Raw genomic sequence first — 23,635 nt, 5'->3', positions numbered from 1 at the left:
TGCTAATATATCGAATGCCAGGACTGCCATAATGAATTAATTAAATGTGGCAATAATTAATTAAAATTGGAATTAATTAATTAAATAAATAGTTATGACACATGTAATTAATTAATTATTGACACATTTAATTAATTATTTATGTATTTCACATTTTAATTAATTATTGACACATTTAATTAATTAATTATTGACACATTTAATTAATTATTTATGTATTTCACATTTTAATTAATTATTGACACATTTAATTAATTATTGACACATTTAATTAATTATTTAATGATATATTTATTTATTTCATTTTGGCAGTCCTGGCGCCTGGCTCTCATCATGAAATAATTTTATCTGTCAGCCTCACCCATCAAACTCAGGGGGCGGGGTTAACGCTGCCCATGCAGCTTCTCTAACATTTGATTGGTTGCCGTGCAAAGTAAGTCAAAACAGGTCGATCCTAGATAATCGATTGCTTGTGTAGACTTGGGGCAGCCAGGTATCCCAGAATGCAGATCAAATCACAAGCAGCAATGGTGGTGGTGTAGTTTTAAAATACCCCGTTTTTCTGTCACCAGCTACACTTTTAACAGTGTTTTAGCCGCGAATGTCGCGCCGTACGTCTGGTCAGGTTGTCAACATAGAACATGTTTGCAAAAGTGCTCAGATGTTTTCAGAGATTTCACTAGCTCTGCTAACAGTTAGCATGCAGAGTGCACCGAGGGGGTTACGTTAACCGGTTTGTTTACATATTCCACTCTCCGTGTTCCACATGTTGCATTCGCAGATTCTCATTTTGACCGAACGATCGTCTCTTTTCCGCCTGGTCTTGTGTCTCTGTGCTTCTGTAACATAAAGAACGAGCTGACATTTTTCTCACGAAACCAGCGATCAGCTCAACAGACCCTCAGTTTACCTGCATGCATCCTCCTCCTCATCTGTCAGCTGTTTAACACCTGCTGCTAATTCAAGAAACACGCCTACGTTACCTGGTGATAGTCACAGTTTAACTGGGCAGCCGGTACTCGATATAAAGCAATGTCAGCGCATTTTTCTGCACAAGATAAGTAAATATAGTTTTTCCCCGAGCGCAGAGCTGCTGGAGCGTCCTTACAGAGCACTTCATCAGCGGCTGATGTCCAATCACCTTTGAACCTCAGCTGAGTTTTAGCTCTCAGTGGTTAAACGCTGAGGTTAAAGCTACGTTTCATAACTGCATAGTTTCACAGACGTTTAATTGTTCACTGGCACATGTGTTAGACTGAACTATCATCTAAATATCATCTGTTTTTTAATAGTTATTCAACTGTATTCTAAGCACCAGTTGTCTGTTAGAATGTGATTTTTTCTCTCTCTGTTGGCAGAGGTATAAAAATGCGCAGGAAAATCTGACGTGCATGGCAAACTTCACCGACGATATTTAGGGAGGAATAAACACACGTCAAACATAAATGAACCATTTGCCTGTCTCCATAATTGAGAGCATTTTCTCTTATGTCAACTCTCTCTCTCTCTCTTTTTTTTTCTTTTCTTTTTCGGTCATGTTATGTTTACCTGTCAAAGGCTTGTTACAAACTATGAAACACATCGTGCAGACTTCTGGATGTTAGAAGAAAAATAATAATGCTCATGAAGGAGACTAAAGGCAGGAAGGTGTCCTTTAAAACTAAACATGTTAATAGGACCTCCCTATTTATATCATAGTTTATGATACAGCACATGTATTTCAGTAATAGCCTGCTGATTTCAGTGGTGAACAGTCGCACAGCTCACGTGGGCATTATCTGTGATACTCCTTAACTATAATTTATCCAAGTTAACTTCAGTTAACCATTCAGACGGTTCTTTTGCAATGAAAAACATAAACAGCCATGCTGCCGGTAGGTTTCCTCAGTGCCAGCTGTTAACATTATAGCTGATTATGCAGTAACCATGGTAACCACGGACTCTGGATCGACGGAGGTCAGACAACAATTTTACATGTATGATCTTAAAACAGGACACAGCCACTATACGTGCTGGCCTCATATCAAATGTGAAGGCAGACTGAGTCTATGTTTGACGTTTGTTTATATCTAATCTTCCTTTTCAAACATTTAAACAGCAGCGAGTCTGCAGCTGAGGGAATACAAACTCAAATTGTCGGAACAGGTTTGCTCGTTTCTTGGATTCATTTGATGATTTATTAAATGTATAACTGTTATTCTAATCTGCTGCTGAGTCTCTTACACTTTTCTTTATGCTGTATATTTTCACGTCTCTGGAATAGTTGGAAGTTAGATAGTCAGCTGGGAAACTTTGTGTTAACTCATGGAGCTGAGGATATCGTGGATATGCTGACCTCGCTGCGTGGTGTACAGAGCGAGGTCAGCATGATTAATATTCACAATAAAAATATTAGCCGAAAATCATGAAGTCTGTATGTGTTTCATAGTGTCGAACAACCTTTGTACAGTTAAAGCCAGCAGTTACTACATGACAGAAACACCAACGTTATCTCTTTTATGCGTTTATACACAGGTCACGCTGATTACTGAACAAAAACCCAAAGATCAGATGTTAAACAGATTTATTTGCTCTCTCTCCTCCTTAAACACGTTTTTAATGTTAGTTATAATTCAGAATTGGCGACTGAAACACGTAGGACACATAAGAACATCAGGAAATAAAACACCGATAAATATAACCTCAGTAAAAGAAGTCAGCGGGGGTTACTACAGCTGTGTACCGGGGCCTGCGCTTTGTCGGTGGGATTGCTTGCGAGGCGAGCGGGTCTATCCCACGCTTTGCCGTGAGACTGGGCAGACATCTCCGAAATCATCGAAACACTTTTGCAAAGAGGCTGTATCTTGACAAACCGACCAGACACATGAAGATTAAACCACTACATTCTCGGCTAAAAAAATATTAAAACGGTATTTGGTGACACACAAACAGGGTTTTTCAAAGCTCAGTTCTGTTAGCTTCCACATGCCGGTTGTTGTGTGCTAGAAACAATGGCCACCAGGCCAAAGCAATGGTTTTGACTCGATCAGCGTTAACCCCGCCCCCTGAGTTTGATGGGTGAGGCTGACAGATAAAATTATTTCATGATGAGAGCCAGGCGTCAGGACTGCCAAAATGAAATAAATAAATATATCATTAAATAATTAATTAAATGTGTCAATAATTAATTAATTAAATGTGTCATAACTATTTATTTAATTAATTAATTCCAATTTTAATTAATTATTGACACATTTAATTAATTATTTAATGGTGTATTTAATTAATTCATTATGGCAGTCCTGGCACTCCATACTATTAGACATTAGTTTGTGTTAGTTAACTAGTGAAAAAACCTAACTACTAATCAGACTAAGACGGCACTTTTGTACTGCCCATAGCTGCAGCAATGAGATTTATATAAAAAAAAACAAGGCTCTACTGTCCACTTTCACTGTCCATCTCTGAAGCAGTCAGTGGTTCTTCAATTATAAAACAGGAAAATCCACCTGTTAGCTTTAAGGTTTGCAGAGCACTTGTTAGTCAGGTGCAAAGGTGCCTCACCTGACAAATAGCTAAAGTTTGACACTGTCACCTGTTTCATTTTTCTTCATGGGGTCAGGTGTACAGACTGAGATCTGCTAGGAGGTGGCAGAGCAGATGTTCACAAGCTGTGAGCAGCACTATTTATGCTATATTCAGGTGTAATGTAACCCCCAGTTACTCTCTGGGTTAAATATCTTTTTCCAAACTCAACCAAAAGGTTTCCAACATAACAAGTTACTGTGACGTTTCCCCGTCATCTCTTTTTATATGGTACAGATACAGATACTGATACTGAAATTACAACTTGAAGCATGCATGAAAACAATCGTGAGAAACTAAACCATCAACTCTGCTGTAATAAAACAGAGAAATTATAAACAGACAAGAGTTTAAACTGTTGTTGGGAGGAGTTAAGTGGAAATTTAAATGTTTCTCTCGAGTTTTTGTTTTTTTACATCAGGCCAGTTATATTTAAGTATAAGTGAAGCTGTAACTGGAGCTTTAGTGAATTGTGGTGAATATAGTTCAAATCCGAGCTTTGTTTTTATCTCTCTTCTGTCTTTCAGTTGGTAAAGCAGCTCGAGGAGGAGAAAACTGAGGTAAATCTTTGTCAAATCAATCACCCGCTATTATCTCTCTTTTCTACATGTTGTATATAACAGGTTCCTACATGTGCATCACTATGGGTACATTTCTTACTGAAGCATGATTGGGAATTATTACACTCATCACCTTACACTCACCTTAGATGCCCTTTGTTTTTTTTGCTAAAGATTAATTTTCTTAATCTTAATTAATTAACTTTCTTACATCCTTTAATTTCTTTTCTTTAGCCATAGCATCTTAGCCATCTACTTAGATTTTTAAATCATTGTTTACCTTGATAATCAGTAGAAGGATGGTTGGACATTATTTTAAGAATTCTGCTCTGTTTGGTTTGTTTCTTATCGCCATACTTACTGTTGTTACTTCCTCATTTATCAATTTTCTGTTTTAAAAAGTGCCTCGAGGTTCACACAGACTTGGTTCTTTTTTTTTTTGTCAGAATAAACTTCTGAGCAGAAGTCCTAAAATAAAACTTTACTCTCATAGTCACTGAACTTTATACTTTGCTCTATAGAAACAAAACTAATATTACAGGGCAGCTGAGGGTGTTGGGACAAACACTTTAAATCTGTCTTCCACGTTTACTGACTGTAGTTTTTACAGATGTGATGAATTGTATTTACAAACAAAGGACACTAATTGATCTCTGCCAACAGGTTTCCCGCAGCAACCTATTTCCCTTTAGCTTTCGGAGATGATCCAATCAAAACTAATCCAGAAGTTGCTCAACATGTAACTGAGGAGTCAAAAAGTCAAAGAGCTTCATCATGGAGAAACTTGGTGTTTGTTATGTCACTGATTCATGTTTAAATAATCAGTTGTTCAACTTGTAACACTTTGAGTGAAGTAAGCAAAAGCTCTTATCATCCATCTAAAATTCCCAAATACTAAAGTTGTTCAGTCTTTGTTCAGTTGTACAGAAAAACTAATAAACCTTATCAACTAAAAATATGTTGAAAATGCACTGCAAATTTTTTAACTTAATTTTATTTTTTGAAAGATTTTAAACATATTTTAAGTTAATAAACCAACTGATAAATAAATAATTGATCAGGTAACAACTCATGAGCTAAAGCACTATTCTAGGAACATTTGTGTGTCTGTGTGTTTAATATTGTGTTCATTTTTCTGTGTCCGACAAATAGAACTGTAATGTTGCTGTATCTGTGTTATTGTGATGCAAAAACATTTTTATATAAGTTTGAATTTTAATGTTAATTGAAGTAAGAAACGGAAAAACACTATCTTGATCTTTTAACACTAAATTTCTTATTAATAAACTTATTACTAAAATAAATAAAGTTACAAAACATTTTTCTCATTTTTCCTGTGCTGTATATAAACATATTGTTTGCTTCTTTCTTTTCTCATACATTATATCTTCACTGGGTGTCGGGCCGCTCTTCAGCAGGGAACAATAGCCAGGCCCAAATCTCCAACAGTCGAGTGCATGACACTGAGATTGTCTTTATTTTTTTTTGTCAATTTTTTAAAAACAGTTAACAAATTTAAAGATGAACAAATAAAATGCAAGTAGTAGCTGACATCCACGCCCCTTCTGTTGGGTACATTCATTTTAAAATATGTTAATATATATAAAAGTTATTATTCTTGCCATGCTCACTATTTAGCTGCAGAGGATACACTGACATGTTTACAGCAACAAAGTTTATATAGAATTCTGAAGCCACAAGCTGACATTAAAATGATCACACTGAAGTATTTTAACTCTGCTGTGAACAAAGACACAAACATTTTCTCGAGTGGTTTGTATAAGAAGCTAAAATTACTCGAGTGTGTGCAGCATCTAAAATCACCACACGCTGAGTAAACTGAGATACTGAGAGGTCTTTAAAAATGCTCAGCAGGCCTGTGGTTTTAAACTCTTCTGTGCATGACAGAGTTTAACAGCAATCAGCTGAATACTGCAGGAGAAAAAGGTTGCAGTAAAGAAAAATGAAGTCAAAGTATTTTTACAATATTTGCACTCACCTGTGTCTGTCATAGTGTAGCTCTTATGATTGTCCAGTTTTCTGCACTGTTTCATTCTCTAAATGTTAAAACTTCCCGAACATTCTCCATCAGTCATGAATTAGTCTTTATATGCAAATACCATTTATTTTTGTGTAACACTGAGTTTTCCAAAGTAAAGTAATCCCACTAACAACAGCAGCAGAACCACCATCACAATGGTGAAAATAGTCCTCAGCATTAGGAACACGTGGACGACAGAACAAGAAGATGAGCAGGTCTCTCTGTGAAGTGCTGCAATGATGAAAATACATCTGCTGTAAAACAAACAAGGTTTAACTCTAAATGACAGAATGGGAAACTGATTAGCTTCACTTAGTTATACTAAGGTATTATTCGATACTCAATTATGATTAATTATGATTAATTCTAGCTATTAATGTCTTAATTAAAATGACTGAATTTGTACCTGTGACAGTAAATCAATCAATCAAGCCTTTTATTTGTCACATGCAAAGTTTACACCTGCAGTGAAATTGGACCCCGCCTGACCATACATACAAAGACATGACATTGGAGGACAGGTAGTAATTTGGAAAAACAGTGAAATGTACAATGCAATGGGCAAGTGGAGGAGGAAAAAAAGGAGATCTCTGCTTATACTGGGCTCCTTATGGGAGGTCAGCATGAGAACAGAAAACAAAAAAGACTTCTCTGCACAGAGAGCACGAACATATCCACATCACAACACCATAAACCACATGACAAGCAACTGGGGTGGGTAAGGGGGTGAGAGGTGAGCCGATGTAGACACAGCCATCCTGCCAAGCGCTATTAATCCAGCGCTGGGACTTAGACCTGCTGTCTGACCTCGGCCTTGGAGATAAGCATTCGAAGGTGTTTGGAATCCAGGATGGGGGTTTGTTGGGAAGGAACAATCCAAACACAGTCTGTTATCAGGGAGAGAATTTGTTTGTGTTCAGCTCCAGCCTTGAAACCTCAGCTGGTGCCGATATGGTAGCCACATGAAATAATGGTGGTTTTCCTTTAGTGCAAACAACTGCATGTCAATTCTAAAGTTGATCTAACAGTCCATCACTGGTCTCTCAATCTCCCGTTGGAGACCGTGAGCTTCTCCAAGATCTTATCCGTGCTCCGTACAATGAGCCCATTTCAAGAAGTCATGACTCGTCCCATCATTTCATTTACAGCGGGCAGCCTTGTGGGGTTTTGAACAGCTGATTCCACTTTCTTTAATCTTCGATAAGCCAGGGCAAAGTCAGCTCCAATCATCAAGAACCCTGTTATCATGGTTCCGATAAGATGTCTTCAACGTCCTCGATCGACAGTCCCGCCAGGCATATGACCCTCCAGTTCCTCCACCAGTTCCTCCACCAGTCCATCGTGTATCCGGCGGGGAATGTCCCTCCAGAACACTCGGGTTCACATGAGCCCAAGCTTCTCGGTGATCAGTGCCAAACATGGAATGATGCAGTGAACACAGCGTAGGGTCATGTGTTAGGGGTGGGAACAGTCATACGGTTATTGTTCATGTGTCCGACAGCAGAGGGGAAGAAACTGTTCTTATGGCGAGAGGTTCTGGTGCGAATGGACCGGAGCCTCCTGCCTGAGGGGAGCAGGTCAAACAGACTGTGTCCAGGGTGAGAAGGGTCAGCTGAGATCCGAGCTGCACGCCCCAGTGTAAGGCAATGAACGTTAGAAACTGATCTGACCGGAGTGTCTGGTTTGCAGTGACTCGTTAATCATTGCCTCAGTTTTTGTTTCCTGCTCGGCTCCAGCAAGTCGTTTCACTTTGACAGTTTGGATCAGTGTCGGAGTCTGGGTCTTTTTCTGTGGTAAGTCTTTGCCTTCATTTGTTTATTTGATTTCTTGTTTGTTTGTTTTGTTTTTCTTTAGTTTTTAGTCAGAGAACAAACAAAAAAGAACCTACTTCTACATCTTCCTGAATAAACTCTAAAGTCAGACTGTTGTTTCTTTGTCAAACTGTGAGCACATACGACAAATATCTGTCAGTTGTTAAAAGCTCCCAAAAAGCTCCAAATGTAGCAGCAAAGTGTGAGAAAAGCTGTGTTTATGTTTATAAAGAACTGTTCTTGGAGTCGTGCAGAGACCTGCACTCAAAGCAGGACTTTGTCTCATCAAGGTGACTTAAACTCTGAGCTTTCAGTTTTAGTCATGTGCTTAAGTTACACTGATACTGAGCAAGTTAATTTTAAACTAAAAGATCATAGTCTAAGCTGATCTGTGTTCCTGGTGAGTGTTTGATGGGTCACCTCCAGCCTTGGCTGAGTCTTTGTGCTTTTCTTTAACGTATTTGCCAAATAGAGATAAAACACAGAGCTGACTCACTGCAGCAACAGGTTTCTCAGATTTTCTTACTGTCATGACAACCACGTACCCACAGACTGCTGCTGAGTGGGTGGAGTCAACTCACATGAATTGTTTCGGTTTCTTCTTTGAAAATGACTGATACAAACTCAGGAGCCCAGCTGTCTGAAACGACTGAAGATGAAGCACATTTTCTGGATTTCCGTAGATTAAACTGAGTTTGCACCTGTCTGTGTTGAACTGTGACAATTATCAGTTAACACGACTTTTCAGCTGTTTGAGGGCAGAGTCAGTTTCCTCCTCAGAAAAAAAATCCTGAAAGTCTGGAGGTGTTTGGTTGATTTTAAGATTTAGGGGTTAGTTCATCAGGTTTGTTCTGCACTCTGTCAATCAAAGCTAGAGAGCTCACTTTCTACTTTCAAAGGAAAATATAGTAGCAGCTCAAAGAGAGGGAGCACTAATTCAAAGACTTGTGGTTCATGCTGGTAAAAACAAACCGGTTATACTGAAGGTGGCATATCATCCATGATCAGTTGTGGGAGTGTAATAGTCAGGCATTAGCACAATGCTTCACAGTAGGTATGGTGTTCTTGGGATGCAACTCAGTATTCTTCTTCCTCCAAACACGACGAGTTGAGTTTATACCAAAAAGTTCTACTTTGGTTTCATCTGACCACATGACATTCTCCCAATCCTCTGCTGTATCATCCATGTGCTCTCTGGCAAACTTCAGATGGGCCTGGACATGCACTGGCTTCAGCAGCGGAACACGTCTGGCACTGCGGGATTTGATTCCCTGCCGTTGTAGTGTGTTACTGATGGTGACCTTTGTTACTTTGGTCCCAGCTCTCTGCAGGTCATTCACCAGGTCCCCCCGTGTGGTTCTGGGATCTTTGCTCACCGTTCTCATGATCATTTTGACCCCAAGGGATGAGATCTTGCGTGGAGCCCCAGATCGTGGGAGATTATCAGTGGTCTTGTATGTCTTCCATTTTCTGATGATTGCTCCCACACTTGATTTTTTCACACCAAGCTGCTTGCCTATTGTAGATTCACTCTTCCCAGTCTGGTGCAGGTCTACAATACTTTTCCTGGTGTCCTTCGAGAGCTCTTTGGTCTTGGCCATGGCGGCGTTTGGAGTCTGACTGTTTGAGGCTGTGGACAGGTGTCTTTTATACAGATGATGAGTTCAAACAGGTGCCATTCATACAGGTAACGAGTGGGGGACAGAAAAGCGTCTTACAGAAGACGTTACAGGTCTGTGAGAGCCAGAGATTTTCCATATTTGAGGTGACCAAATACTTATTTTCCACCCTGATTTACGGATAAATTCTTTACAAATCCTACCATGTGAATTCATGGATTTTTTTTTCACATTCTGTCTCTCACAGTTGAAGTGTACCTCTGGTGCAAATTACTGACCTCTGTCATCATTTTAAGTGGGGGAACTTGCACAATCAGTGGCTGACTAAATACTTTTTTGCCCCACTGTACTTGGAGCAACAGACACTACTTAAGTTACACTGCTATGGAGCAGGTTAATTTCAAAATAAAAGGTCATAGTCTAAGCTCCTGGTGAGTGTTTGATGGGTCACCTCCAGCCTTGGCTGAGCCTTTGTGCTTTTCTTTAATGTATTTGGCAAATATAATATACTATATGGGGCGCTATTAAAAAACTATTAAATCCTTTAATTTTCTCAAAAATCGACAGTGCGCCTTATAATCCGGTGCGCCTTGTATATGAATTCTGGTTGTTCTTACTGACCTCGAACTGATTTTATGTGGTACATGGCGCTCAAAAATCTGTCAAAAAATGTTTTAGTAGGACGTTGGTAAGCTACAAAGCCACACTGCTTGATGGATTGTCGGAGCATTACGGCTACCATAGTCAGGAGCCTGGCAGACTCTGAGTAATCTGGGTCCAAAACTCTGTCCATTTCAGGTCCCAAAGTCAAACGAACACTGAAGCATCACTGAGAGGTAAAAACTGTCCAAATTCTTTCATCTTCAATAAAATGATCAGCGTTGCTGCTTTTCCAGGTGTAACAATTCAGTTTAACATCCAGGCTTTGCTATCACTTACAACATAAATGAAGACAGAAAAGTAAACAGCAGTGACTTTTGTACGATTACTGAAGTTGGACTAGCTGGTATATAATGATGTGCTATGTGATCGCTAGTGACACAGCTATGTTAGCATAACATAAAGCATAACACAGTGAAGCTGGAGGATGAACACTAACTTTTTTCCACTTGATAAAAGTTAACAGGAACCCTTCCTGATGGTCAGGGACAAATGCGATCGCAGGGAGGATGCTGTAAACGGACCAAACTTCAGTCAGGAGAACAACTGAGATAATCCATCCACAATACAAGGTTAGTCATTAATATACTGCAACAACATGGGAATAGAGCAGCTGCAAGAGAATTCAACATTAATGAATCATTGGTACAGAAGTAAAGGAAGCAAAAACAATGACTTTAGTAAAGTTTGACTTATCTGACTGTTTTGTTTTGCTTAATCCACCTTATAATCCGGTGCCTTATGGTCCGTAAATACGGTATATTAAAATATGTGATTCAGAATTACTCTTATACACTGCAATAGGTCATCCAACTATTTAAGTTGCTGTTGAAGGTAACATAGTATGTATGGGCTCAAAATGTGGTCATAAATATTTTGTACTTGTAAATCGGTTTTGTACTTGTAAAAAAGATTTGTATGTGTAAAAAAAAATTGTGCATGCGTACAAAAGATTTGTATGTGTAAAAAAAAATTGTGCGTGCGTAAAAAAGATTTGTATGTGTAAAGAAGATTTGTGCGTGCATAAAAAAGAGTTGTGTGTGGATTTAACTGCAGGTCCTTAAAGGGTAATTTCTATATAAATATCCGTAGCAGTTAGGTCCCCTTACTTTCAGTAGCTGTTGAAAGGATAAAGTTGTGGTATGTCAGTGGTTAGAAATACCATTATTACTTTAGGATTAGTTTAACACAAAGTCAGGGCTGACCCGGGACCATTGCTGTGAGTAAAAGTCCTTTCACATCGGACGCAGGATGTGCTGCTAATGCTAACTGCTAACTAAAAGCAAAGGATCCAGAATTTGTTGCTGGCTGCTGGGCTCTGTGGGATTTTGCAGCAGCTCTACCTGTACTAGATGCACCTGCTCCTTGTCGTTTTTATCTCTGACTTTATGTGAAGTACAAGAGTTTGTGGGGGTTTTTTGCTAGTTCTTCAAATGTTCAATAAAAACATGTATGCTAATTCATAACAAAGAAAGCTTTGTAATGAAGACTGTCATTTCCAAAACACTGCCCCCCGTGTCCGCAGCGCTGTTGAAAAGGCTGTGGAAGTCCCTGTATTAAACACGTAGACCTGTGACACAAAAATCACTAAACTCGGACGACCACAGACTGTTTTCCTTCGTGGTGATGAAGGAAAACGCTGGGTTGGCATGTAAAAGGGCATTTATTCCCTTCAAAGACCTGCAGTTCAAAAAAAGCGCCCCTCGACAGCCAAACCCATCTGTTCTCTGATTGGATTGTTACATTTGTGATTGACATGACATTGACCAATCAGATGAAAGGAAGAAAAATAGGGTCAAAATTCGTACTTGTAACTTGCAGGGTTTTTTTGGCTAAGTCCACACACAAATCTTTTTTACACATACAAATCTTTTTTACGCACACAAATCTTTTTTACACATACAAATCTTTTTTACACACACAAATCTTTTTTACACATACACAAATTCTTTTTACACATACAAGTCCTGATTTACAAGTACAAAATATTTATGACCACATTTTGAGCCCATAAGTATGTACCCAACTGAAATGAGGTTTACAAATGTGAAAAGAGTTGACTACAAGTAGCTTATTCCTTAAATATCATTGCAGGGCACTGTATGCAAGACAGGTCTAAAACAAACATAAAAATACACTACACATATAAGTTTTATTATATATAAACAAACCTGTTAATTAACATGGTTAGAGACATGATCAGAGGCAACGACCTCACAGCGCAAGCATACTCCCAACCTATTATAAGACTATATATAATAATATACAATACAATGTATTTTATTTTAATATCTATTAACAAAAAGAAAAAAAAGTCACAAGCAAAGTGGGAACACAGCACGGCACATGTTTAAACATATTTATTTATCAAAATCATCCATCCATCTTCATCTGCTTTATCCGAGGCCCAGTCGTGGGGGCAGCAGCCTAGGCAAAGAGGCCCAGACCTCCCTCTTCTCCTCTTTGATTTATTAATCAAATAAACACAGCATGTATTTTTTCACCCCTAAAAATACATGTTCAAAACACCACAACAGTACCCTGATAGTTCACAAAAATGTCACATGGAATTAAACAGAAGCTGGCAACTCAGCTCTGTAGAGTGGGCAATCATAAAGAAGCAGTTCATTTCAAGTTGTAGACGCAAGCTGCTCTTCATATTTTTGGTCACCAGATGTCACCAAAGAGGACTGTTTAGAAAAGCTTTCAGTAATGAACCGTTTTTCAATACAAGCTTCAGAAAGATTCATTAGGTCATTGGTAAACCTGAGTATCTGATCAGTGTGCATTTAGTCCTCTACTGCCACCTTCATTATGATAGCTGAGATAACACCTACCGTGTGAATTCTTCCCCCTTTTTGAACACTGCAAAGACGGATATGGTTTCATCTTGATTATTTTATAACAGGCTCAAAGTTCACCATTTGACACACTGTACAACTAACCAGAATCAACAATGGATGTTAAATGGATTTTTCGAGCATTACACTTTGATTAACACGGTTTATTTTTTGCATAACTCTGAGCATATATGAGGGATCTGGAGTTAATAAAGTTAAGGCCAGCAGGTTAATGATTTTCAAACGTCACCCTTGTAGGCTCACACAACTTTCCACGAGTAAGTCTCTTTCAAATTGTCTATTTTTAAGTTCTACGTGCTTTTCTGATGTCTAGTTATAAAGTCTGATTATAGTATAATTTATTTCACTGACATAAATAAATCCGTGTAAATGTAATTAAACATTTTACAAACGAATGACAACGGTTTAAAATATTTCATTTGAAAGCAGAAAAGAAAGTTTTGAAAGTGAAAGTATACTGTAGAGGTCTGTGCAGAGTCATTCTTCCAAGTATTTTTTCTTCTGTTTGTGTAAAGAAAACTGAAGGCATTAAAACATTGTAAATATTTTATATTTGACTGATTTACAGCAGCTGTGCACAGTCAAGCAGCTAAAAAGTCAATTTGCAGTCTACACTCACAGCAAACTGTCTCTGTTGGCTGAAGTTTACCAGTTGTGATTCCAACTTTTCATAAACGGCCATTTTATGCATTTTATGGTGAGGCCAGCTTTTGTCCATGTGCAGAAAATTATGAGATGGAAAACAATAAATAATAAAATTTAAAATACTTTTATTATGGATATCTTTTGAAATAAAGGAGAACATGTGCAAACATCAGATATGGTTATCCAACTCTGAACTTGTAATCTATAAACACAGATTTTGATCCGATCACTTTGTATTTATTTGTTGTTTATTGCAGATTGCACTATTTTTATTCTTTACCCTGCTGCTGTAACAAACCAATTTCCCTTGTGGATCAATACAGTACCTATCTATGAAACCTTATTATCTGATAGCTAAGCTTTCTTTGAGGCCCATTACACAATCAAAACAATCAGCAGCAGACAGAGTTCATCTCAAAGCTAAAGATGACACTGACCAAAAGTTATTCTCTAGGCTGCAATTTAGCACTAATGTGAAGTAATGTGAAGTAATGTGTTCACTTTAATCAGTAACAAAATGTCTGGTGCCTTAACTCTGGAGTTAATGGAAAGTTATAGTGCTAAGTGCATGTTGAAGGCCTCATGACAGTACTTGACATATTAAAACATGTAACATGTAAAATATGTTTTTAGTCTTGAATAAGTTGATTTTAATGACCTCTTGTGGCCACACTTGTATTTATTTTGATGTATTTTCAGAGAAGGATGCTTCCACAGAAAGATGCACTCTCCCTTTCTCCAGCCAAAGTCTTCAGTATTTTCATTTTCCATCTTCTAATACACTTAAATCGAGGTAAGTTTGATGTTACATGCGTAATATTTTTTATTACAGTGCATATAAATAAAATAGTGCAAATATGTTACATTTGGTACAAACAGTAGTTAATAGTTTGATTTTTATGATTTGTTGCCTGCCCGCAAGTGTTTATTTAATTATTTAGTGAAACAGGTTTCTTCATCAAAGTTTTTAAAACGAGAAAGAAAAATAATGCTCTGAGTGTCATCTTTAACTATATATATATACATTCACACCTGCTGCAGAAATGAAAAAACACATCTATCTTTCTTTTTTTCTTTCGTTCTTTGTCTTTTCCTCCTGTCTATAGTGGAGTCTCAGGTGGTTGGTCCACATCAACCAGTAGTTGCATTAGTTGATGATGATGTTATTTTACCGTGTCACGTGGAGCCTGCAGAGGATGTGACAGCTGAGATATTGGAGTGGACAAGATCTGACTTGAACCCAAGATTTGTCCATGTGTGGCGATCCGGTCAGGATCTGGTGAATACAAGAAATCCTTCATACAGGGGAAGAGCATCACTGTTCATCAATGAACTGAAGCGTGGAAACATTTCACTGAAACTCTCCAGAGTAAAACTCTCTGATGAAGGAACATATGAATGCAGCATTCCTTTAATGGAGAAAAAATCTTTTGTTAAGCTTGTGGTTGGTAAGTAGACTTCAGAAAAGAGAACACGCTAAATGCATCAGAATTTTGTAATATTAATAATTTAATGATTGTGAATTACTGTCCATATTAGGAGTTTTTTCACCCACTAACATCTTTTGTAAACTCTTTGCTCAGCATCAGATGCTGCCACCTCACCTGTCATCAGTTTATCAGGGATTGACAAAAACAGAGGAGGAGTGGTGTTACAGTGTGAGTCTGCAGGCTGGTATCCAGAGCCTGAGCTGCTGTGGTTGGACGGTGAGGGAAACCTCCTCTCTGCTGGACCTACAGAGACCCTCAGAGGTCCTGATGACCTCTATACTGTCAGCAGCAGAGTGACTGTGGAGAAGAGACACAGCAACAACATCACCTGCAGAGTCCAACAGAAGAAAATCAGCCAGAACAGAGAGACACACATACATGTTCCAGGTTCAAATTATATTATTGCATTCATGATAGAAACACTTTTTGAACATATGAAGTCCAGATTTCTAGTTTGTTTGTTTTTTTGTTTTTTTTTACCATTTCAGAGGATTTCTTTGAGGTCCCATCCAGTTCTCCCTCTGTCATCATCGGTTTGGCTGTTTGTTTGGCTCTTTGCATCATGCTGTTAATTTCATCAGCTGCTGTCCTTTTATGTAGAATGAAGAAACACAGTAAGTCACTGATAAATTTTTCCTACCTCTACTATAAATCAATGTTTTCATTTTCATTCCTTCTCATTTATTTTTAATTTCAAAAAGAGAACAACAGAAGCCCAGAGGATCAGACTGATGTGGGAGGTGCTGACGTTCCTCTGAGAGGCTCTTCTCCCAAAACTAGGAATAAGACTTCATGCGTGAGTAGATAAACACGAACAAGTTAAATATCAAGATGTTCATTGTTTTTCAGAAATGAAATGGAATATTAATCCTAATTTCAAAATAAAACTATCTGAAATAATGCTTAACAGAAAAAAGAAAAAAAACTGCACACGGTTACCACACAGACATTATGTGCATTATGGGCATTTACTAAGGTTGAGTAGAAAGAACTCTCTATTGATGTTAAAGGAATGAAGCAGAAACAATGTGAAAACATCAGTGTGATTTCATTCATCATTATTAGATTACTACTTCAGTAATGTCACACCAGTCTCTGTTTTGGTAAAAATGTTGCTACTGATGAAATTATTTTATATAATCAAGCTTTTCCTGGACTTCACACATCACCAACAGAGACAGTAGGTGTGCTCATACATAAAAGAAACATATTGATTTAAAAATACAACCCAGCAATGAAAAACAAGTTTTTCTACCTCACAGGGGATTTCTTAAAGTCACCCCGCAGTTCTTCAGCTGAGACACTTGAGTTAGAAAACACAAACACTGCAGTTGTCTTTACTCGCGAGGACAAGTGACAGAGCGCTCCTACACGTAAGAGACACTCACAGACTTGCGCTCTGTCACCGTCTGCGTTCTTCATTTATACAAGCGAAATGAATACATTCGTTCAGTGACATGAGCATGTGTGTGTGTGTGTGCGAGGTCAGAACTGCTTGTTCAACTTCTTACTATCGCTGTGGAAAGATTCAGATACAAATATCAGAACACGTTTCATAAAGAACAATCAGTTCTGAGCAATCAAAAGAACAATCAGTTCTAAACAAGGAAAAGGCCATCATGCAGTATTCTATCATCAATAAACTTATATCACTAAAAGCTTATACTGACTACTCAGTACAATTTTCCATTGACACTACCTCATGATTGCGTTTTATCTCATATTTATTAACTGTAGCTTTAATCAGTGTTGCGCTCATTTTGTAATTCACATTACACTTTAAACTAATGTGTTACATTATTTATTACCCACAGTAAGTAATCCATTACACTATGTGTTATATTAGTTTTGTATTACTCCATAACAAACCCCAAAATGCGGTGTCATGGTTCTGGGTCGAGCGACCCAGTATTTGAGTTTCATGTATCTTTTGTATTCATTTGCACCTAGCTTAGTTCACCTAGTTAATTTCCAGATTGCAGTTTAGTTTTGTTCCTTAGTTGTTTATGTCATCTGCCCCTGTACTAAGTCCGCCTGGTTCATGTGTCATGTCTGCGTGGTTATGTTTAGTTCTTGTCATGTCTAATCTCCATGTTTCCTGTTTTACTTTGTAAGTCTGTATTCATTGTCAGTGTATTCAGTTTCACTTCTCCTGTCCTGTCGTTAGGTTCATGTGTGTCAGCTGTGCTCCCATGTGTGGCCACTTCCCCTGATCATCCCTCATGTGTATTTAGTCTCTGTGTTTCATACAGTCTGTGTCGCGTCGTCTGTGTTCCCACCCTCCATGTTGTCACAGCCAGTCCTTGTAGCCATAGTTATGGTTTCCTGTGTCTTCATAGTTTATCCTGGTATCACTTTCCCAGTTTAGTTATAGTTTAGTCACTACGCTTTTGCCTTGTTTGCACTCCTTGTCCTCAGCCACAATAAAGGCTCGCTTTTCGTTCGAAATCCAGTTTTGTGTCCTCACCTCTGTCTGCTCTTGGGTCCTCTACTCACTCCACACGGTCTGCCCCGGCAGTCCGTGACATGCACTTACCCATAATCACCATTTAACAAGAAAAACCTTAGGAGGACAATCCCACACACTGACACAAATCTTCATCCTAATAATGGCACCAGAGGTGACAAAAGTAGAGATATTCTGTACTTAAGTAGATGTACAGAGATCTGTGTTAGAAAAATACTCAGTAAAAGTTAAATTACTGATTCAGGCTATTTAAACGGGTAAATGTAAAAAATACAGACTGAAATTTACTCAAAGTAAGAAAGTAAAAGCAGCTCCTTGGAGGGCATTGTTACCAGTTATTTTGTTCAAAGCTACATAATAATGAAATAATATCAGTAAATGGGAATACAAATATAAGTTGAGTATAAATTTTAATTCTAATATATTTAATTAGCTTGAATTACTTAAGAAGAGATTGAGCAGACAAAAAAAAGAAAAATTTAAAACTCTATTTTCTGTTGTCTCCATTGTAGAGGGTTTGACTTTTCCTCTAAACAGAAGATGAGAATAGAAGAGGTTAAAGTGGGATTTCTCCATCTCTGAGTGAAGTCATCTCTTTCTTTTCTCTCCCTGTGAAAAACAGCAGCTGGACCTTTAAGATGACTTGACAGCTGCACATATAAAGGCTAATTTACACACAGAGCCCTCAAACACTGACATAGATGTAACTGTGAAGCTGGATTTAAGCTGTATGTCCGTGTGTTTGTTTGTGCAGGTGCTGTGTTTTTGTCTATGTTAATTCAGCTCTGCCAGGGCCCTGTTCCGATTGGTGCGTGGACTTACTGCCCCGGCGTGATTGGATCCAGCTGGAGGACCCGCCCAATAAAAGGAGGCTGGAGTGCTACAGCGGGAGAGGTCCTCGCATTTCTCCTCATCACCCAGCAGTAGTCCTGTGGTAGCCGCTGGCTGCAGTATACGTGCGAAAATTGTGGAAGTGGAGTGGGTAGGGGTGAGCTGCCGTTTATTTTGATCACCCGTTTTCTCCTGTTTTTGAGTTGGTTAAGGAGGTCAGACTCTGTCTTTATTTTTCCTTTCCTGTCCCACCCTAATATTCTGTGAGACAGCGGCTGAAAATATAGTTTTGTGGGTGAGAGTAAACTCATCAGCCATCACCGCCGCTTTAGCAAGTGAGGGCACCTTTTGCTCATTCAGATAAATAACTACTTGGTCCGGCAAACATTTTTTGAATTCCTCTAACAAAAGAAGCTCTTTCAGCCCCTCGAAATCCTGTGCTTTACTGGCCTGCAACCATCGTTCAAACAGGCGACTTTTTTCACGGGCAAACTCCACAAATGTCTGATTGGCGGTTTTTTCACACTTCCTAAATTTTTGACGGTAGGCTTCTGGGACGAGCTCATATGCCTGCAACACAGTCTTCTTCATGACGTCATAATCCAGGCTATCTTCAATTGATAAACTGGTACACACCTCCTGGGCTTTGCCAACCAATTTGCATTGTAACAGCAGCGGCCAAAATTCCTTCGGCCAACTTAACGCGGCCGCTATACGCTCAAAAGCGTTAAAATAGGAATCCACTTCGGCCTCACGAAACGGGGGAACCAGTTTAACGTGTTTGGTGATGTCAAAACCTGTCGGGACCGCGGTGGACGTACTAGGATGACTAGAGGCAGATGTGGAGGGCTTTCGCTCCAGCTCCAAAGCTCTGACACGGAGGTGCATTGCTTGTACCTCAAGCTCTTTAGCACGGGCTTCCACCTCCCTAATACGGAGGGTCAAACGGAGATCTTCCGTAGACCGCCCCGCCAGGGGTTCCCCGGCCGTACCAGACTCAGCTGCTTCAGGCTTCGCCCCAGCAGCATCAGGGTCCGCCTCGGCTGTGTCAGAGCCCGCCTCAGCCGCATCAGAGTCCGCCTCGGCTGGTAGCACGTTAACAGGCCCTTTGGCATCCGACCCCGGCTCAGCCTCCGGAGCCACCTTCACACCCCCGCCATCAGGCTGCTCTACAGCTGCCTGCGGGGCAGGAAGAACGCCTCGCTCCACCAACTCTGCACACAAAGCGTCCCTAACCACCGCTTTGCGGGCACCATAGGACACTTGAACATCATAACAACTAGCAATGATAAGCAAATCCGCTTTCCTGCACTTCACAATTCTATCCCACGAAGGCGAAGTAACAAAATCATCCAAAGAAAACTCCATAATTCCACACACCTACCACCCCCACACCCAAGAAAACCGCCAACAGACCAAACACACGCAAAAACCCACAGAAAAAGGCAGAGGACGAGCCCCCAATTCATGTTACGACCCGTCTAGGGCCAGGCCATAACATGAGCGAGGCACTCGCTTCCCCCCCCAAGACCCAAGCAGTCACACGCAACAAATCCGTTAGATGTGAAGTGATTTATTTACAAGGTGAATAAAGAGAACCAAAACGGGAGTGTCAACACTTCAGGGTGAGCCAAGGCCAAAACAATAAACAAAACAAACCTACACAAATCCCGCACCCCTGACCTCACCAAAATAAAGTCAAAAATAAAGACAGAGTCTGACCTCCTTAACCAACTCAAAAACAGGAGAAAACGGGTGATCAAAATAAACGGCAGCTCACCCCTACCCACTCCACAATTTTCGCACGTATACTGCAGCCAGCGGCTACCACAGGACTACTGCTGGGTGATGAGGAGAAATGCGAGGACCTCTCCCGCTGTAGCACTCCAGCCTCCTTTTATTGGGCGGGTCCTCCAGCTGGATCCAATCACGCCGGGGCAGTAAGTCCACGCACCAATCGGAACAGGGCCCTGGCACAGCTAAATTAACATAGACAAAAACACAGCACCTGCACAAACAAACACACGGACATACAAGTTCGTAACACAAGGGCTTAAAGTTTTAAAAACATGTTTAGCGCCATTTTTCCAAGTACTTAGCGCCATCTTCTGTCAATTTGGTACATGACGTCATGTGGTTGGTTGTTTGCGGCTGATAGACTTACATTAGTTTATGTTGTTAGCTGTTAGGTCTGCGCTTTGCTGGTTTAGACTTATTCCTGTGAACAAAGCAAGACAGAGCTCGATCCATTTGAACTTGCAAGGGGAGCTGATTGGACCAGGGTCTTGGAGCTGCAAGCTCCTCACCTGATCCCAGACAACTCCCAAGAGCCAGCCTCCCCTACAGCCTTTTATTAACTCTGTGGTCACACAAACATCTCATTAATCATGCAACAGATAAAACACTCACATGTGAACATGTGTCATGTGTGTCTGCAACAGAGAACATCTGATGTGTGTGTCTCTATGAGCATGTGATGTGATCAGTGGTGTGTGTGTGTCTGTGTAGGAAACAGAAGTCAGTATTCATCCTAAAGATGTAATCATCTTACACAATGACAATCATATTGATCCACAATTCTCTAACATTAGCTAACTAGTGAGAGAATCGAGAACTGAGAGGAAAATAACTACAGTAAAACTAAAAATCAGTTTATTTGACTACATTTGTGCTGTTTGTTTTTTGTCTAGCTGCACTCAAACGTTTGGGTTTTTAAAGCACTTTATAAATGAGCACTGTGTGGAGGAGAGCAACTCTGAGTCACGGGACCAACACAAACTGATTTTTCCTCCTCTGGCCGAGTGTACCAAGTTGTGCAACCAGCTGCTGCCATCAGCGCTGTTTTACAACATAACGGCCGCTACAAGCAAATCACAGCACAAATATAACTACGTTTCTTACTGAATCCCATCAAAGTAGGTCAATGTGTGGCAAGGAAAAAGCAGATGCTCAGATGAAGAGATGCCACACTAGGGGTCCACTTTAACCTCTGACTTTAACACCATTTCCAAGAAGCAAGCAGGTCTTGGGTTCAAATCCCCCATCTTGACTGGATTTGCGTGTTCTCCCCGTGTCTGCACGAGTTCTCTCCAGATTCCCACCACAGTCCAAAGACATGTTAGTGGTGTTAGGTTAGCAGATGATTCTAAATTGCTCATAGATGTGATGGTTGTCTGTCTCTGTCTTTATTGAGGAGTAATAGGTCAGGGCTAGTTATTTTAGGTTCAGCAGCTAACAAGAGGGTGTGTCGGTCAGAACACAGGAAAGAGGACACGAGGCTTCCACATTGCTGAACTGTCACAGTCAGCTGGTTTATTGTCACCTCAAAGCTCAGTGTAGCCAATAGTCTGTAGTAAATAATAAGTTATTGTTAGACCAAATATATTACAGCAACAGTGGTTCAACTAATATAAACTCAAACTATAAAGTTACACATCCATCTATGCATATAATGTCCATGACATAATATATAAAAACTCAAATTATGTAAATATTACATTACTTGGTTAAAATATACAGAGAACTCAGATTAAACACAGTGGTGATGTCATACTACAAACATAGACATTCACCGGCTATAACCATCATTAATGGCGCCATCGTGTGGCTGAATGGAAGTACTACACTATGGCAGCAGTTGGCGGCACAAGCCTTTAATCACCACGTGAAATTGCGCCGCTATGACTCGGTAGAAAGTCAAAGCCGCGGCAAAACTTGAGTTTGCAACTCAACAAATTAAAGGTAACTTACGTTCAGACATTAGCTTAACATTCGGAGCATCACCGTGAAGGATTGCAAACAGGAACACAGCTTACAGGATGAGGGAATAACAAAAAACTGACCTGGAAGTACTTTCTCTCCCTCTGGAGCAGCAGCGCAGCACATCAAACTCTGTCAGTGCGCCCCAGGGTGGCTGTGGCTACAATGTAATAATAATAATACAATAATAATACAATACAATAATAATAGTACAATAAAAAACACACCAATCAGACTGTGTAAGGGGACACAATTGTTGGAAACATGTTGCTCACAGTGTGAAGCTTCAGTAATTTTGGCACTTTTATCAACAAAGCGCTGCAGAAACATCAACATCTGTCTGTCTTTCTTTCTCACAGATGATCAACTCTAAGTTAGAGAAGGCTGAATTCATTCAGAAGCGGATGCAGACATTTCTTACACTGGACTCAAAGGTCAGTGAAAGCATCTCTCAGCACACAGAGGTAAACATGGACACCTGTGATGCTGTCATCCTCACAATGATCACAGACCTGTGCACTTATATTCCTGCAGTTTTGTCCAGCAGCAGTTTCTGTATCATTAACCAAACACAACTTTGAAATCCTACCACTGCAAGATTGTTGACATCATCCCACAACACTTAATGTTGTTAGCATCAGCTCCCTTAAATTTACATCATACAGCTTTAATGTGACTCATTGTGTTGTGTTTCATTATTGTGTCTGAAGCATGAACGTTTTTTCCTTCAGTTCTTTCTTCATGTAACATTTCACCTGCAGTTAGAGAAGAATACTGAAATCATCAATCAGCTCAAGCAGGTGAAAGAAGCATCAGAGAAACTGAAGAACCAGCTGGAGAACAAAAATCCAGAGGTTTGTCTTTCAGTTATAAACATTGTGATTTTGCTGATTCAACTCTCTTTGTGAAAAGTATAATTCATTCATTTCATTCATTCATTCATTTATTTGTTCATTTTCAGGCACAACAAATACCTATATTGAACATAATTGTAAACATCAGTATTTACTCACTATCACACTCAACTGTATAAATAAACTAATCTAAATCTAAATGTCTAAAATATGAGAAAAAGAATTTATGATATACAAACTGTGGATCTCAGTAAATGAACACAGTCATCTTCCTTTAACCGAGATTTTGTGGATATGGCAAAAACATGATGACACACTGTAAAAAATGCTCCACAGCAAAGAAGAAAAAAGTCTGTCCTAAAATCAGTGTGTCATCAAATTTGATATGTAGCAGTCTGCCAGAGCTGAATATTTATATGTTCTTATGTTAATTTTATCTTCTAAACTGACAGCATTTTATGTTGTTGAAATTT

At 39.4% G+C, this 23,635-nt stretch overlaps 2 protein-coding genes and 1 long non-coding RNA gene across 9 annotated transcripts in view; 2 read left to right on the top strand and 1 right to left on the bottom strand.

Moving 5' to 3' along the window:
• Positions 1–23,635, top strand: part of LOC113028266 (uncharacterized) — a 120,565-nt gene that overhangs the window by 53,861 nt on the left and 43,069 nt on the right. For 4 of the 5 annotated variants that reach the window (XM_080293418.1, XM_080293417.1, XM_080293420.1 and 1 more), the window contains 2 exons: positions 4,092–4,124; positions 4,788–5,453. The exons of the other annotated variant lie outside the window; for it this stretch is intronic. In XM_080293418.1, the coding sequence (XP_080149544.1) occupies positions 4,092–4,124; positions 4,788–4,829 (75 nt within the window). In that variant the 3' untranslated portion in view covers positions 4,830–5,453. Of the gene's footprint in view, positions 1–4,091; positions 4,125–4,787; positions 5,454–23,635 lie in introns of those variants that run through there. 5 annotated transcript variants of the gene reach the window in all.
• Positions 7,599–16,405, top strand: LOC113015279 (butyrophilin subfamily 2 member A2-like). 2 transcript variants are annotated; one of them, XM_080293425.1, is made up of 8 exons: positions 7,599–7,958; positions 10,394–10,431; positions 10,715–10,827; positions 14,461–14,554; positions 14,868–15,209; positions 15,345–15,638; positions 15,740–15,865; positions 15,953–16,405. In XM_080293425.1, the coding sequence occupies exons 4-8, from the start codon at positions 14,467–14,469 to the stop codon at positions 16,057–16,059; spliced, it is 957 nt and encodes a 318-aa protein (XP_080149551.1). In that variant the 5' UTR covers positions 7,599–7,958; positions 10,394–10,431; positions 10,715–10,827; positions 14,461–14,466; the 3' UTR covers positions 16,060–16,405. The 2 variants fall into 2 exon arrangements, with proteins under 2 accessions (XP_080149551.1, XP_080149552.1); XM_080293426.1 differs by having other exon boundaries at positions 9,298–10,431.
• LOC145422262 (uncharacterized) lies at positions 15,441–20,861 on the bottom strand. 2 transcript variants are annotated; one of them, XR_013903548.1, is made up of 4 exons: positions 20,714–20,838; positions 17,788–17,854; positions 15,732–15,840; positions 15,441–15,579 (listed from the first exon to the last, which is right to left on the bottom strand). It is a non-coding gene; the product is annotated as an uncharacterized LOC145422262 (long non-coding RNA). The 2 variants fall into 2 exon arrangements; XR_013903549.1 differs by lacking the exon at positions 17,788–17,854 and having other exon boundaries at positions 20,714–20,861.

The sequence above is a fragment of the Astatotilapia calliptera genome, chromosome 3 (genome assembly GCF_964374335.1).
Source record: "Astatotilapia calliptera chromosome 3, fAstCal68.1, whole genome shotgun sequence".
Lineage (NCBI taxonomy): Eukaryota > Metazoa > Chordata > Actinopteri > Cichliformes > Cichlidae > Astatotilapia > Astatotilapia calliptera.
Note: the sequence above shows the minus strand (reverse complement) of the source record. Positions and strands in the feature narration are given on the sequence as shown.